This window comes from Exserohilum turcica (genome assembly GCF_000359705.1).
Source record: "Exserohilum turcica Et28A unplaced genomic scaffold SETTUscaffold_1, whole genome shotgun sequence".
NCBI lineage: Eukaryota > Fungi > Ascomycota > Dothideomycetes > Pleosporales > Pleosporaceae > Exserohilum > Exserohilum turcicum.
The window spans coordinates 2,510,784-2,527,096 of NW_007359914.1; the positions used below are offsets into that span (position 1 = coordinate 2,510,784).

The 16,313-nt window shown below is 50.9% G+C and overlaps 5 protein-coding genes across 5 annotated transcripts; 4 read left to right on the forward strand and 1 right to left on the reverse strand.

Moving 5' to 3' along the window:
- Nucleotides 1-522: 522 nt before the first annotated feature.
- On the forward strand, nucleotides 523-2,229 carry SETTUDRAFT_152926 (uncharacterized protein; the record flags this gene model as incomplete). The annotated part of the gene is made up of 2 exons (XM_008022726.1): nucleotides 523-1,609; nucleotides 1,655-2,229. The coding sequence occupies 2 exons, from the start codon at nucleotides 523-525 to the stop codon at nucleotides 2,227-2,229; spliced, it is 1,662 nt and encodes a 553-aa protein (XP_008020917.1).
- A 31-nt stretch (nucleotides 2,230-2,260) lies between these two features.
- SETTUDRAFT_162468 (uncharacterized protein) lies at nucleotides 2,261-3,359 on the reverse strand. The gene has a single exon (XM_008022727.1). It carries the CDS (start codon nucleotides 3,274-3,276, stop codon nucleotides 2,338-2,340), a length of 939 nt encoding a protein of 312 aa, XP_008020918.1. The 5' UTR covers nucleotides 3,277-3,359; the 3' UTR covers nucleotides 2,261-2,337.
- A 1,735-nt stretch (nucleotides 3,360-5,094) lies between these two features.
- Nucleotides 5,095-6,387, forward strand: SETTUDRAFT_30401 (uncharacterized protein; the record flags this gene model as incomplete). Its single annotated transcript, XM_008022033.1, has 5 exons — nucleotides 5,095-5,165; nucleotides 5,282-5,866; nucleotides 5,925-5,992; nucleotides 6,053-6,138; nucleotides 6,193-6,387. The coding sequence occupies 5 exons, from the start codon at nucleotides 5,095-5,097 to the stop codon at nucleotides 6,385-6,387; spliced, it is 1,005 nt and encodes a 334-aa protein (XP_008020224.1).
- Nucleotides 6,388-10,180: 3,793 nt separating this feature from the next.
- SETTUDRAFT_178272 (uncharacterized protein) lies at nucleotides 10,181-13,596 on the forward strand (the record flags this gene model as incomplete). The annotated part of the gene is made up of 8 exons (XM_008022728.1): nucleotides 10,181-10,733; nucleotides 10,784-10,918; nucleotides 10,970-11,052; nucleotides 11,108-11,211; nucleotides 11,262-11,543; nucleotides 11,590-11,683; nucleotides 11,732-11,773; nucleotides 11,824-13,596. 8 exons carry the CDS (start codon nucleotides 10,181-10,183, stop codon nucleotides 13,594-13,596), a joined length of 3,066 nt encoding a protein of 1,021 aa, XP_008020919.1.
- Nucleotides 13,597-14,502: 906 nt separating this feature from the next.
- SETTUDRAFT_162469 (uncharacterized protein) lies at nucleotides 14,503-16,236 on the forward strand. The gene is made up of 3 exons (XM_008022729.1): nucleotides 14,503-15,720; nucleotides 15,788-15,916; nucleotides 15,976-16,236. The coding sequence occupies exons 1-3, from the start codon at nucleotides 14,538-14,540 to the stop codon at nucleotides 16,101-16,103; spliced, it is 1,440 nt and encodes a 479-aa protein (XP_008020920.1). The 5' UTR covers nucleotides 14,503-14,537; the 3' UTR covers nucleotides 16,104-16,236.
- The last annotated feature ends 77 nt before the right edge of the window (nucleotides 16,237-16,313 follow it).

The following is a 16,313-nucleotide window of genomic DNA, read 5'->3' on the forward strand; positions in this document are numbered from 1 at the left end:
CCCAAGCGAGAGATGAGATGGTTGGGATGCCGGCGGAGATACCGGGTAACCCAGCTTTCGGAGACCAGTTTGCCAGCCAACTAGCTGGCAAACTGTTGTATCATTGTTCTTGTAGGTGGCAAACGTCGTTCGGTAAGCGTTTCGACGTATCGTACAAGCTCGGCTTCGCGTTCTAGGTGGAGGGATTGGTTGCGTAGGCCATAGTCGTCGCTTTGGTGTTTGTGTCGTCTTATTAGCGTCGTTTGTGGTACGTTGTACTTTTTAGCAATTTATTAGTACGAGAATTGTTCTCCTAGCTCTCGCGATTTAATTTTTTTAATCGCTTCTTGAATTAGGTTCATATTAGTTGAGTTATGACGCGTTGAAGTTTTGTTGTTGTTGTGGTGGGGGTGTCCAACTGGCGACCATGACCATCTGGCGCACGGTCACTGTAGGATCGGCAAACGACAGCTCTATGACGCTTACACGTGTCGTTCTCTAGCCTCCAGCATCTCCAAATGTCAACACAGTCGCCCCTTCATCATGGCACTCTCATGGGTCGCATATACCTGCATCGCCATCCTACTCGCTTCAGTGTATGTTCGGAAGCGCTTGAGCAAATACACATCCCAAATCGAGCGTGATGCGCACGTTGAAAAGCCAGGTCGTTTGAGAAACGACGATGGATTGAGTACATCTGCCCGCCAGCTAAGGGCCAGACTCGCCGCAACGGTCCCGCATATTGTCATCACGCCAGACAATCCCAGAGAATTTGAATCGTCAATGAATGCGTACTGGGATGAGAAAGCATGTCAAGTCCAGCCGTCATGTGTGGTGCGGCCGCGCAATGTATGGGAGTTGGCGCAAGCTGTCAAGATACTGAAGCAAGAGTTTGATCTACGGACCGCGCGATGCAGAGGCTCCAACGAGGATGTAGAGCCTGTTTTTGCGATTCGCGGAGGAGGCCATTCCCCGGTTGCTGGCGCATCTAGTATCAGGGGCGGGGTACTGGTCGATCTCAGCCGTTTTAACAAGGTCGTGCTTTCAGACGACAAGAAGAGTGTTGCAATGGGCGCAGGGTGCCGATGGATCGATGTCTATGCGACTCTAGAAAAAGATGGTCTTGCGGTTCTGGGCGGACGGAACTCTGTCGTTGGTGTAGCTGGCCTCACGCTCGGCGGAGGTATTTCTTTTTTCTCGCCAAAGTATGGGTTCGTCTGCAACAGCGTCATCGAGTATGAAGTTGTTCTCGCAGATGGGTCCATTGTCGCGGCCTCCGAGCAGAACAATACTGCTCTTTGGCGTGCGCTTAAAGGCGGAGGGAATAACTTTGGCATCGTAACACGTTTCACTGCTCGCACTTTTGCCGGCGCACATGTATGGAGCGGCTTTGCGTACTACGCGCCTTGGAAAGCGGAAAATATTCTCTCTGCATTTCAAGCCGTCGATGCACGACTGCCCTCGGGCGAGCTGGACCGCCGTTTTGATCCTCATGCCGCCGGACCGTTGACGTGTTTCTCCTATCTCCAGGCTGTTGGCATCCAAGCCATAACAGTCCACTTCGCGCAGACAGCACTTGAGCTGAAGAATGAGAAGTGGCCAGACAGTTGGCTCACTTCATTCTTCGGCAGTAGGTGGTCAGGTGGCTGGTTCACTTCAAGCTTCCGCAATATAGGACGTGTATGGAGTACGTGCAAAATGCAGACTTTGAGCAGTGCGACAGATGAACTGAGTGCCTTGGATCCGCGCCAACGCCGTCAGGAGTTCGCTACAACAACGGTCAAAAACGACATGGAAACTTTGAGGGCCGCACATACGGCATACCGCGATGCAATCAAGACGATTCGAAAGCACAATATCAAAGATATGAGCTGGACGCTTGTATTTCAGCCTTTACTGCCAGCATGGGTGTGCATGGGCGACAGTGACGTAATGGGGCTCAACGACAGCGACGACAAAGATGCTCTGGTCATTGTCAGTTTCACGGTGCACTGGGCGTTGGAAAAAGACGACCAGCTGGTGCTGGATATCACGAGAGATGCTATTGAGCAGATTGATGCGTATGCGCTGGAGAAGGGAACGCAGCATAGGTACCGCTACTTGAATTACTGCGCAAAGTGGCAGAAGCCATTTGAGGGGTATGGGGAAGGGAATTTGGAGTTTTTGAGAGAGGTCAGCGCAGATGTTGATCCCGAGGGGTTGTTTCAGAGAGGATGTACTGGGGGGTTTAAACTCGGGATATCAAGCTAGGTCGTTTTGAACAAAAAACACTTTGACTTTCTTTACGTATGGCTTTCTGCGGCATCTCTCTCACACTGCTACGCTCTCTTGATTCCTCAATCCCTAACCCTTGAACCTTTAGACGGCAGTAAACTTAAATGGATCTGAGACTTCAAGAAGCTTCTCGCCACTGCTTCTCCTCCACCTCTCCTCTTTATCCTTCTCCTCGCCAGCCAACAACTCTTGCTTAGTCCCTCTCCTCCACATTGAAAAAGCACCTAGCAGGGTCTTGCTAACCTCTGCCGTATACGATTGACCACTTTCAAGCGCCTCCAGCTCACCGCCATTCGACGTCTCTTTGTTGAATTTTTCCAACCAGAACGTCCGCTCATACGGTACATTGGGCTCGAGCTCTTCAAACATATTGTCGGATGGAAACGGCTCTCGGCCCTCGAAACAACCGATACCATATGGCCATTCTACCTCTTCACCTTCTTCATCGACGACATGTGCAATCTCTTCCATGCCATGGAAGTGTTTGAGGGGCGTCTTCTCCAGACAAACAGTGATGACATCGTCGCTGTGCGACACAACCTGGAGTTCGAATCCAAAGCGTGGCTCGCCGCTCAGATGACAGACGTCTGCCGTTGGAGACAGCGATACGGAGAGTTGCAGTGGCGCTGTAGCATCATCAAACACCTTGAGAGTGACGGGGCGCGGTAGGAGGCGCACTGGCAGACGCTCGGGAGGCTGTCGTTCATCATCACCGCGATATGCCCATGGCATATTCCCATCCTTCCGCCAACGAATCTCATACTTGTGGCCGGGCGTGAGAAGGTTTGTCCAAAAGTCGTCACGCGCATCGACTTTGAGATCGAACCATTGATTCCGCGCTTTGGCCTCGACAACCAGTTTCCCAGGCTCCTCTGTGCTGGAAGGTATGGAGATCTTTTCGTTGTTCTCCGTATCGAAAAGGTCCAAAAGGCCTCCTTGTAGCGCGAGATCAAGACTGACTGTGTTGCTCGATGATCGGTACCCCGGGAGAACTAGTGTGGCGGCATGTGATGCATCGTGCATCTGGACTTGCAAGGTTGGTATAGTACCTGAGATGCCTTTGTGTCCGAGTTGAAAGAAAAGGTTGCCGTTTAGGTACAGCGATATCGTGGGGCTGGTGTTGGACATTGTGAGGACTGGTAGTTTGTTGTTGCAAAGACTACAAGATACTTTGTGTATTTGAAAGATGATCCGAATGGTCTGTTTTATCAGCAGCATGAATAGATGGCCCCAGACTGAATGTTCCAGGTTGACGTAGTGAAGATACTCAAGATGGAGGCCTAAATCCGAGCAAGTTAGCGAGCTACGTCATGAACATCCTACAATGTAACCAATCGCATAGCGGCAGAACTGGGTTTAGCCGCCTTGCAGGAACCTGAAACGAGGCGCGAGGCAGACTCCCCATTCTCACATGATACGGTGCTTATTTGGTCCTCGATTCGAACCTTGCGTGTGATGGGGCCAACTCCATTGGCCCCCATCGAGTTTCTGTGACAAATCATTTTTCGCATCACCTCCTTCTTTGTACCTGCCCAAGTGCCGACTTCGTATTGGTGTTTTCTCCCTTACAGCGTAGGTACATCCAAGCGAAGGATTTGCGACATCTGCCTTACTCGTGTGCAGGTACGCAAGTGCCATTTGGATCCGTGATACTACTGAGACACTTCTAACTTTTCAGAAGATTCAACATGCGAATGTTCTCTAGGGAATACTTTGAAATATGGCTACGGTAGACGTTTTTGCAAAGGAAATGAAAGTACTCAAGAAGTCTGCATGAGAACACCGGACATGTGGATGAGTTGTTTGGCTCTTGGAATCCCATGTTTCCTGACGGTTGGCGAATATTGATCTCCTTGGAAGTCCACAGCAGTTGGATGCCTAATGGACGTTTCTGAATTTCCATGTCGTCACTATTACCACGAATCTGGGCTATACGTACAATAATTTCCATGGGTATATGCTATTTACGGCTGATTGATCTTGGCCTTATCCTTGAGATACCAAGCCTCTCACAGTCCTTCAGCCACCAAATCCTGATCCCTTCTCTACTATTACATGGATGACTAGGTATCATTATGGTATGATTTGGAAACAACAACATAGAAAATACTTCCAGAGTATGTAAAGTTGGCCTTTCACAGTGGTTACAAACAGTAGAAGTGAATAACTCAGCTAAGGGGATGTAAAAATGTACGATAGTTTCCACTAGGCTGGCTGAAAAATGGATAAACCTTGGAACATAAACAGGGGCTAATAAATGAAAAGAGACATCCGCTACACGATACGAGGGGCATACTTTCAAGCCCTTTAAGTTTCGGTCACCGAAATCTTGAACAGCCTTGGTGGTCAATGCCAACCTTCGACCTTATTTTTGTTGCTCTTGGTGCTTGATACGTCATAAGCTATCAAAAGCAACCCCTTTAAGGCCTTCAGTGTGTGGATATGAAGAGATGAAGGGCCATTGCATTCTTGGCTAACACATTGTTTGAGAATATCCCATCGAAATGTCCGGATCGGGATATCTTTTCGAAGATTTCAGGCCTTATAATCAGGCCTCCTGTTTCCTAGTCCAGGATGTCTTCCTTCAGTGTCGTTGATGCCATTCAGCCTTGGACTGGACACCTAACATGGCGACCATCATCAATTCCTTCCTCGGAGGCCAAGATGTAAACTCTCATCGCGGGCAGAGTAACGCCATCCAAATGAAAGAAACCGATGTATTTAAGTCGGTCAACGCCTTCATATCATAGCTACAACATCACTACATACTCCTAAGCTCAACATTCAAAGCCTGAAATCACAGTTTTTCTCAAAACATCCCTTGAACCATTCAGTTTCACAATGGTTGCCTTCAGCAAGCAACTTCTTGCAGCAGCGACTGTTTTCGCCGTTGTTCAGGCACATCCCCATGCGTACGTGTTCTTTACGCCTGTTCTACATCACCCGAGTCCAACTCTGTAGAAAACTCAATGAATCCATCAACCGTAGCGACATTGTTCGAGCTCATGAACACTAACATATTATACAGAAAGACCTTTCAGTTCAGCAGCCTCAACCCCGCTTGGGTCGTGAAGCGTTCCCTATACAACCTCGACAAGATCTCCGATCAAAGCCAGAAGGACAAACTAACCCAAGGTCTCAAAGATGCTGTCACCATTGCTGCCAAAACTCTCGAGAAGATGGATGACGACAAGCACAAAGACAAGCTCGAATTCTGGTTCGGTGACAAGCACTCCGACGCCAACGGACGCGAGCTCGTTCGCCAAGTCTACAAAAACTTTGTCGGCGACAACACCGATGGCACAGGCGCAGAAGTCATAGCCAATGTCATCGTCGACGAGGTCGACTACTGGAAGCCAACTGCTGCTCAGCTTCCAAACACGCCTGCAGACGGCAACACGGCGTTTTGCGACTTGGAAGTCAATGGCAAAAAGGGTACAGCGTATTTTAAGAGAAACAACAACAAGCCAGGAATGCACTATTGCGACAAAGTCTGGGATAGAGCCGATCTGGCTACTATTACGGCTAATGATTGCAGCTCGCTCAGTGGGCAAGTAAGCACTGCAACATGGTCGAAGAATTTCATCGGTTCCAACGTTTTGCATGAGTTTATGTGAGTTTTTAAGACGGACTCTTTTTGGAATTTCACTACTAACGACGTATGCACATAGGCATTACCCTCGTATCGGTAAAGAAGCTATCGGCACGCAAATCACAGACTGGATATACGACGCCTGGCGTAAGAATAGCCCACATTCTCATTTCCATCTCAAGCCCTCACTAAATCGTATCTATACAGAATGCCGCGCTCTCGCCGCAAACGAAGACGAGGCAGAAAGGGAAAAGACCTTGACCAACGCCGACACATACGTTTGGTATGCTCTTGTGAGTTCTCCTCACCTACGTTTGGATCCTTTCTGGTTTCTAATATCCACGCAGCACATTGCCTTTGAAGAAATCTGCGGTAAAAGCTTCTCCGGTCCGCGTGACGAACGCGACGACGACGCTACGAACCAGGACTGGCCTGATTCCGACCCGGACACTGATGACCCCACCAACGGTGCTTGTGATTGCGACGAGAACAGCTGCTCCCCTGATTCCTATGCTTGCTGTGCGAATGGATCTTGCCAGTAGTTGAAATAGTTTACTTGTTGCAGCTTTGGCTGTAGACTGGCTAAGTTGGATTTGTGGGTTTGTTTAGAGGTGAAAAGGTTAACGAGGTAGCAACACTTGTTTATTGAGTAATGTTCGTACCTTACTGTGCACGCATCGTTTACTACTGTCTTCATGCCTATTTGAAAACTGGTAGATATGTGTTTAAGTCAGTGATTAACCTGCGAATTAACCCAACGATTAAGATAACGATTAGCCAGGTGATGAACGTAGTAGTCAAGATGGGGCATAGTACATAATTAACCTAGGGTTTTTCCTACACAAGAAAATGAATTTATCATAGTTTCGTTAGAACGTTGATAATGCTCCATAACAGAACAGTTTGGCAGTTTACTACGATTGCAACAAGATAGGTTGGAGGAGTATTAAGAGGTGCATATTCCCGCGGAGAGCAGACGAGACTTAGAAGTCGAATATGGTATCAGAATTGGCGTAAAGGCTGTCTATGCTTGTGGGTTAGGTTGAGTCTATTAGTAGCCAATACAATAGTCATAGACTGTTGGTAGCTCAATCACTGGCTGCGCTTTATATGAAGTCCGTTTACATCCGGCTGACGAGAGGCAACCTGAACCCATGAGTACCATTGCATACCCCTGTTCCACCACCCTTTTAAGTCCAATGCTTTAGTGGCTTGAGATGAGATATCAATCATAGATGTTGCTACGGAGTCCGTAAACGCCACCTCTCATACGAGTAAGACAAACGCTGGAGGCGTCTGTTGGCCGACAATAGTCACGTTGACTATGCAGATACATTCACCTATCCTGCTTAAATCCTTCTGCTCGATACACCAACACTTATCGATTTCGTGGCGCCAAGTAATCTGCATGGACGCGCAATGATCCTACGTTGCTATCTCTGGCTTATCAGACGAATTGGTTTCGCGAGTGGCAGGGTGTATCGTGGTGCGTGATGTGGAGGGCGAAGACAGTGACGAGATGTTGACGACTCGAATCGGAATGTACGGGCAGATCCGGCCTCATGTTTGGATTTTACTTGCAGCGTGGGGATGCAAGACATGGCTACTAACTTCGTCTGCAGGTAGCCGTCCACTGTCGTATACACCTAGATTGGCACTACTGATAGTAAGGATAAGGGTCGTGTCATGGACGCTTTTCTAGCTAGTTGTGGGCCGACACGTTGTTGACTATCAAGTAATGGTCCTGCATCATACCATGAGCAGAAATAAGGTTTTCACCATCAGCCGCATGATTTAGTGCATCCACCCCAAGGCGGGGGGGCTATTACAATCTTCGTAGCAAAGCTGCTGGGTGTGCGCAAGCTAACGTGGTAAAAGATGAGCCTCGAATTGGAGGCCTCGTCATCACGTGGCTGGGTGCGGAGTACACCGACTGTTCCGACGACGGGGACCATGTTCTGAGTGGATGTTGATATGTTCAGCTGACTGTCTCAGGCCTACACGTGTGGGCCTAGAGGCTCCATTAGCACAGTACTTTGACGTTTTGTAGACGCTGGCTGCGGAGAATGCTTAAGCGTACCAGTATAGAACCATGGCATCTGGAAATCAACGTGGTGAAAGGCACATTGAAGGCTGATGAGATGAAGACAATCACCCACGCCGGCACGGAGCATAGCCAGCCAGCACCTGGTGCCCAGTTCCACGAGAAGCTGTCAGTTGCCGCGCCTTTGCGGCCCATTCGTGGCGGCATCAATGCTGGTGATTTTCTCTAGTGAGGCTTGATGCGAACTAGTGGATAATGCGGGATTTGCAGATCTTCAGAGGGATCCAGTTCCGGGCTCGATTGCACGTGTCTTGCCGGGACCCTGCCAAGCCGCTAGACGTCGCCGACTCGAAAATACCTGCTGAGTCCTCCTCACCCACTCACTCTGTCATGAGCAACAGCATTGTGGCTGCGGCCCCCGGGACCGCCTTCGTGTCCAGTCACGCTAGAACCGATTCTCTCTTCCTATTGCCCAGTACGACGCGGTCAATAACCTGTAGCAAGTCTCATCCCGCGTTGCTAGCTCCGAGATACCCACCACCAGCCTCCAAGACCGCTAATCCACGCCACTTCCGGACGCCAAAGAACCTAAGTCTTGTCGCGCACACGGCTCTCGCCATTGAGGATGGTCTAATATGGATGTGGCCGTGTTGATCAAGCGCTATGCTTGAGCTGCATCGCCAACGCAGCAAGCATGATCCTACTGGCCAAACGTTACTTGCCGTCGAGCTGCTACAGCGCGTTGCTTAGCAAACAAGAACCAAATGCGATGTGGCAGTGGAAGTCTTTCCTAAATCGCACATTACATACACGACAAGACGCCCATGGTTAGATATGTAAGCCGTCGAATGCTCGCGATGTATGGGCCATGCGCAGATCGACCCAGCTTAGTATATCAAGATAATCGTGGGGACGGCTGACGCTTACGTGCACCCGTACATACTGACGTGACAAGCGAGCCGTGCCGGACGGACGCAGAGCAAATGCCAACTTGACGCGACTTTGTTCAAGCCGCCGGCTTCCTGCCGAGCTCCTTCGACGACTGGATCCTGCAGCAGGGGTCAAAGGGAAGCTCGCTGCCCCGCCAGGCGGTAGTTGCATCGCTCTGTTCATGCGTGCGCGACTGGGGTGAGGTGAGTTGGACCTGGGACCAGGACTGCTCGGCGTCTTGCCTATGGCCGACTGTAGTAGCCGGCAAAACCTCGCTACACCTTGGCTCTGGGTTGCTATGCATCCTCCCACATCAGGTCAGTCGGTAGGCCTCCAGCCACAAGAAGCGAATGCACGGTGCATCATTGTGTTGCGTCTCCTATACGAACCCACCACTCCAGCCGGCGCATCTACTGCATGTGGAAGTCAGGTCATGAACAACTTTCTAGCCACCCGCCTCGGCGTCCCCTTCATAGACAGCCAATCGGGCCTGGAATCCGTGTTGGCCGTCGTACACAATACCGAGTCTGTCTCCATTTGGGTATGAGCAGTGCTAGGCCTACTATTTCTCCACATGATCGACTAAGTACCCACGTCTGGGACAATTTCCCGGCGTTCCATGGACTGCTCATGACCAGGCATTGCATACACCTGCAGAGCTAATGGGAAAGACGCATCAACCGTTGAGCCTCTAGTATCTTTACCATCAAGTTCAATGGCAATAGACCAAGACATGAAGCATACGCAAGACCGTTGCGGTTGACTAAAGAAGTAGAATCATGACGAATCTCTGCCGGACTCATATGTGGGATGTACTCATTGCATATATCGAATCGTGAGCTCGAATGCCGCCAAGCTTATGTGATGCTAAAGCAGAGTCGTGTAGGGTGCAGGTTTTTACAGTCAGCACGCCATACCCACGTTTGACGCCCCCACTCCGAGCCGCTGCAAGCCACCAAGGCATGGAGCTGTATTGATAAGTCAATCAGCGGGAAGTTGAACGAATAGGCGTCGAGGTTGGTGCAAACAAGGCAGGCAAAAAGGCGCACTGATGAAGGATTGAAGAACGAAGCGCCGAGATACGCCACGTTGCGTTTGCCCATGAAGACTAGACCAAAATTCGGTCTTCGATGTGTTCAATTCGTGATATCCTTCTCCATCTCATGGCCCAATAAGCGCATATCGCACCGTTTTTTGACATGCGCTACCACACCGCATATCACTATTCCCCGCTCAGCTCGTGTCTTGGTCGCACGTTTTTAATGCTAGACATGGCCTCTTTAGTCTACCAGAAGCTCAAACATCTCCTCCAACCTTCGCTCATCATTTAGTCGCGTGGCGACACCATCCAGGCGCCAAACATGTTCGAAAATATGTCTGGTCTTTCTCCTGAAGATCAACGCCTAGTCTCGACACTTGGGTCCGGCCCAAGGATCTCTGTCTCATCGGAGACTATCCATGAAGCTTTCGAGCGCATTGTGGACGAACACCCGGGGGTTGTGGCTGCTGTCCACGAAGGCCAAAGCATCACCTATCTGCAGCTGGATCTTGCAGCCAACCGTCTCGCACATCATCTGATCGGCTCAGGACTTCGCCCAAGACAGAGAGTATGTCTCGTCGTGCAAAGATCAATAGAGATGCTCATCGGCTTCCTGGCGATCCTGAAAGCTGGCTGCCAGTATGTTCCAATTGACGGCGGCGTTGCCTCTGACCAGGCCCTGGAACACATTTTCAAAGATACTGAGGCGCGCTTCATCCTGTGCCTTCCAAAGTTCTGGGATCGAGTTAAGCAGTTTGCGGACCACGAGTCTCTCATCTTGGAGTTGAACATGAACACTGGGGCCTTCTATTCCCCTGCCAGGCCGGGTATCCGGGTTACCGCAGAAGATGGTGCCTATGCTATGTATACTTCAGGTACGTAGGCGCTGTAATCAACGTTAGTGACGTACTGATGAGTTTCCAAGGAAGTACCGGCGTTCCCAAAGGGGTCGATGTCAAGCATGGGACTAAAACCAATGCCCTTCTTTCAGAACCCGGGCGAATGGGGATTACTGTTGGCTCGAGGGTTGGGCAGGTCCTGAGCATATCCTTCGCAATGGGTGAGTTGTTCGATACCTGGCAAGTCTCGCGACCTTCTTAACACGGCTCAGGAGCATGGGAGACGTTGGGCTGTTTAATGAACGGAGGAACGCTTTACCTACGAGGATCCGACTGGGATGCTACACTAAAACAGGTTCGTTCTGAGAGCCGTCTCAGCTAGCCAAACGTCAAGCTGACTAGTGGTACAGATCGACACGTTGATTAGCACACCCTCCATTCTTTCCAAATACGAACAACATAATTTTCCGAATATCAAGACCATCGGTTTGGCAGGCGAAGCGTGCCCGCAAGCGTGAGTTTATCGTGTTAGTCAGGGGAAGGCAGTATGCTAACTGTGCCTAGTCTTGCCGACGAATGGGCTCAAGGTAGATCCTTCTACAACATGCTTGGCTCTACAGAGACCTTCCTCCTGTCTGCGCATAGACATGTGAGCGGTGGACACCTATCAATCGGTCGGCCACTGCCAAATACACAATGTTACGTGCTTGATGACAACGGCGAGCCCGTCCCATTCGGTCAGAAGGGCACGCTGTGGGTTGGAGGTGCAGGCATATCAAGAGGCTACATCAACCTGCCCTTGACTACTGCAGAGAAATTCCAGCTCGACAAATTTGCGAACGATGGGTGAGTGTAACATGCGCTTTTATTAATTGTGCTAATCATGGTTTAGCTCCATGATGTACAACTTTGGCAACATCGTTTGTTGGAGAGCCGATGGTTCGCTTGATTCTTTTGGCCGAATGGACGACCAAGTAAAGATCAAGGTTAGTTTGCCATTTTAGTGGCTTTCAAGTGGTTGCTAACGTATCTAGGGTTTCCGTGTGGAGCTCGACGGTGTTACTGCTGTGGTCGAGGTAAGATTATCATACTTTGGTCACTTTCTGTTGCTGACCATTTGCCACAGCGATTTGCAGGGATCACACGGGGCGCGTCTCTCGTGATCGACGGAGTTCTCTATGGATTCTACGCATCTTCGGTTCCGGTCAGTGAGCAAGAGCTCGCTGGCTTCTTGCGAAAACAACTGCCGTATTATTCCGTGCCAGAGCGATGGATCTGCGTGGACGAAGTCCCGCTGAACCCCAACGGCAAAGTCGACAAAACCCAACTCAAGGCACTGGCTGCAGAAACAGGTCTCTCCAAGCCGGAGGCAGGAATCACTAGAAAGGGGCATGCACGAATGGACTCGGGTGTCGATTTCCTGGAAGAGCCGAAAAAGGTCGAAGCTCCTCTTGCGGCGATTATGCATGACGACCCCCGAGCTGGTTCAGATGACGTTGATCTCGAGAAAGGGTTCCGCGCTAAAAGTCTCGAACACAGCTCGATATCTGAAAGTACCGAGCCGTGCGATACACTGGCTACGCTACCAGAACCTAGATTATCGCCTGCGGAAGCCTGGATACGGCACCGTGGTCTCATTGCGTATCGCTGGCTCCTCCTTCCTGTTGTCATGGTCAACGTTGGAGTAGCGTGTTGGCTTCTCTATGACAACATCAAGAACCAGACATATCCACTCTCTTCGGTCGCAAATGCCACTGCAGCTAACCTCTGCGCTGCAATCCTGATCCGTTCGGAACCGGTGATTAATCTGCTGTTCAAGATCTTTTCATCGGTTCCGACTTGGGTACCTCTGCGGATACGGTGCATATGCGCAAATGTCTTTCATATCGGCGGTCTGCACGTCGGCTGTGCGATTGCCGCTGTCATATGGTTCATCATCTTTATTGTGGGTGCGAGTCTCGAACTGGCAAAAGGTGTCGATGAAAGAGCCATCTCGTTGGCGCTGGCGATACTGTCTTACTTTATCATGGCCTTGTTGCTCGCAATGACTTCGATGTCGCACCCATATGTCCGAAATCGGTACCACGACTTATGGGAGAGCATGCATCGATTTGGTGGATGGGCCGTGCTGATTCTTTACTGGGTCCTTGTTGGGCTATCGTCCGCAGATCTGGGCCGTGAATCGGGACTATCCGCTTCGGAAGCCTACCTCAGAAACCCGTCGCTATGGCTCATTGCAATCGCCACTTGTGCGATCATCTTTCCCTGGCTGTTCCTCCGACGGGTTGCTGTCAGGTCTGAAGTTCTCTCTTCTCATGCCGTCCGGCTACACTTTGCCGCGAATCTTGGTCCCGGCAAAGGCGTCCGCCTTGCACAACATCCGCTCGGCGACTTCCACGGTTTTGCCACAATCACAAACGGGCCGCGTGAAAATGGATACTCGGTGATTGTAAGCCGGGCTGGGGATTTTACAGGTCATGTGATTGACACTGCGCCAACGCATATTTGGAGACGCGGGATCCCCACCTCCGGAGTCCTGCGCATCGCAACATTATTCAAGAGCGTGGTTGTCGTGGCTACAGGATCGGGCATTGGCCCCTGCCTTTCCATCTTTCCCTACCAGCACATTGCCATGCGCATCCTTTGGACGGCGCCCAATCACGAGGCAACGTTTGGCAAGTCCATTGTTGATGCCGTGGTGAAGAGAGACCCAAAAGCCGTCATCTACAACACGCGTATGTCTGGGAAACCAGACATGAGTCTTTTGACGTATAGATTATACAAGGAGAGCGGCGCTGAAGCGGTGCTCGTGATTAGCAACAAGCGCTTTACTAGGCAGATTGTTTTCGACATGGAGAAAAGAGGGATTCCAGCGTACGGGGCGATTTTCGACTCTTAGGTTTGTTTTGGGGCCGCGCACGACTTGACGATTGTTATGTCATGATGTTATGAGTTGTACGTATAGAACGAAAGACCTAATGAAGAATGAAATATTGTACACGAGCAGCGAGTATGCCATTTGTTTGCCTGCGGGGAGTGCAGTACATAGGCGGTCTTCTCCGCCACAACCTGGACACGTGGGCAGTCTTGGCAGTCTTGGCAGCTTTAGCTTCTATCACTCCGAGGACGGCGGATGCTGCCTCTCGGCGAAATTCTAATCTTGCATCAAGAAAAAGCAGCGCCCAAGTGTTCCGTAATGCAGCAAACCTGTACCAACCCCCTAAGCTGTTCGGTGTCCCCGACTGTACCCCGATACACAGAGCTCATTCTTGGTTCACGAGGCTATAGAAGGACCTGATGACATCACAACAATAATGCCACAGTCATCATGCATTACCCAACAAGGCTATCCAAGTTCCGCATTCCTCTCTCGGAATGCCAAGTCGCAGATAGCCACTCTCCGTTAGCAGGCACGCAGCCTCGTTCAAGCTTTGCCCTAAAACGCTTGCTTTTTGTCGCGCCCCTAATCTATCTTATCAAACTATGCACCACAGACGAGCCAGCTCAGCCCCAGTTTCAATGCACGTCAGGATCTACTTAATCCTCCCGGGCAGGTGCATCAGGGGATTCTGCGGAGGATAGCCCAAAGGAGAAGGAGATGAATGCTAGCGCCCGGCGCATTTGGCAATCCGGGCCAATCACGGGCTTGCCACACCCTGCCCGTCCGGATATGCCAAGATATGCAAGTGTGCTCGTACAGCCGTGAGGAGAAGGTCGCTCGTCATACTCCGGGGGTGGAAAACCGTATAAGGCGGCTTCTCTTCGACGTGGATGCATTCTGAAGAGAGACATCCCATCCATTCGCTTTTCACATTCTCCTTCGCTTGCAACCATCTCAAGATGAAGTACGCTCTCGCTGCAGCACTGATACTCCAAGGTACAACCGTACTTGGCAGTCTTCTTCCTGTTGATTTCAAGGCCCCTACGCCCGCACACTTCCTTGACATTGTGAACAATGGAACCTACGACCTTGGCTGCCGACCAAAGGCTGTTGCCCACCCAGACGGCCACTACGAGCTGCACGCTCTGCTGACCGAGGAGCAAATTGCTCATTTGTCCAAGGAGTACGAAAACTCGGAGGAGGTTAGTCTGCACCGACGAGACCTCAGCAAGCGGGCTGCCGATGCGCCAATTGGCTCTGGCGACCGTTTCCAAGGCGGTGCTGTCACCCCGTCTGGTCTTGGTACCAAGGCATCGGGATCGACAATCAGCTCCATCATGAACGTCAATGAAATCAACTCGGCTATCAAGGGTCTCGTCAACGGCTACGGCATCAGCACCGTGACCCTGCCATACAAGACTTTCAACGGCGCCACCCAAACCGCCGGATACGTTGGTGCTGGCACGGACAAGACCAAGTACAAGCTCTACCTCAGCGCCGGCATGCATGCCCGTGAGCGAGGTGGCCCTGACCAGCTCATCTACTGGATCTCCGACTTGCTTGCTGCGAACAAGGCCGGAACCGGTCTTACATACGGCCGTAAGTCGTACACCAACGCCCAGGTCAAGAGTGTCCTCGCCGCGGGTATCGTCTTCTTCCCTCTGGTGAACCCCGACGGTGTCACGTACGACCAGTCGTCAGGCTCTCTGTGGCGCAAGAACCGCAACACGCGTTCCGGCACCAGCGGCGCCTCCATCGGCGTCGACATCAACCGCAACTTTGACTTCCTGTGGAACTACCCCAAGTACTTTGACCCGTCCACGTCGCCTGCGTCCAACTCGCCCCGCTCCGAAGCCTTTTACGGCACGGCCGCTGCCTCGGAACCCGAGACCAAGAACCACGTCAGCATCTACGACAGCTTCCCCAAGATCCGGTGGTTCATGGACATCCACTCGGCCACAGGCGACATCCTGTACAACTGGGGCGACGACGAGACTCAGAGCACAAACACCCAGATGAACTTCCTCAACAGTGCTTACGACGGAAAGAGAGGCCGTATCGGCGACACCACGTACAAGGAGTACATGCCGTCGGCCGATGTGAGCAACATCCGGAGCGTGGCCTCCAAGACTGCTGCTGCCAGTGCGTTATTCCCCCTTCCTTTTCTAAGACTCTTTGTGGTAGAATATATACTAACAAAGTGATTTAGTGGCTGCCGTCGGTGGACGCTCCTACTCCTCCATGCAGTCGGTTGGTCTGTACGCCACATCCGGTGCCTCAGACGACTATGCCGCCAGCCGCGTCTACGCCAAATCTGGTGCCAACAAGGTTCATGGCTGTAAGAAACCTCCTCCTCATTCACTTCATGCTCTAAATACTGACTTGTTACTCTTTTAGTCACCATGGAATTCGGCTACGCAACAAACTTCTACCCCACACTAACCGAGTTCAACCAAAACATTCTCGACACCAACGCGGGCTTCATGGACTGGGCGCTTGCCGCTATCGCTGTTGGCCTCGACTAGAGATGATAATGATGATGTCCCATGAGTACATGAGAGCATGAATACTTCTTCAAACATTCTGTAAATAGTTTTTATCTTTTATTTTAAATATGTGTGTGTATGAAGGACGCTGTTGGCGAGACAGGCAAGCGCCCAGCATATCAAAAAGTGGGAAGTTCTTTTATTTTTCTGACAGAGTGATGTTGAGACCAATGCATGAGTAGTGGGCGT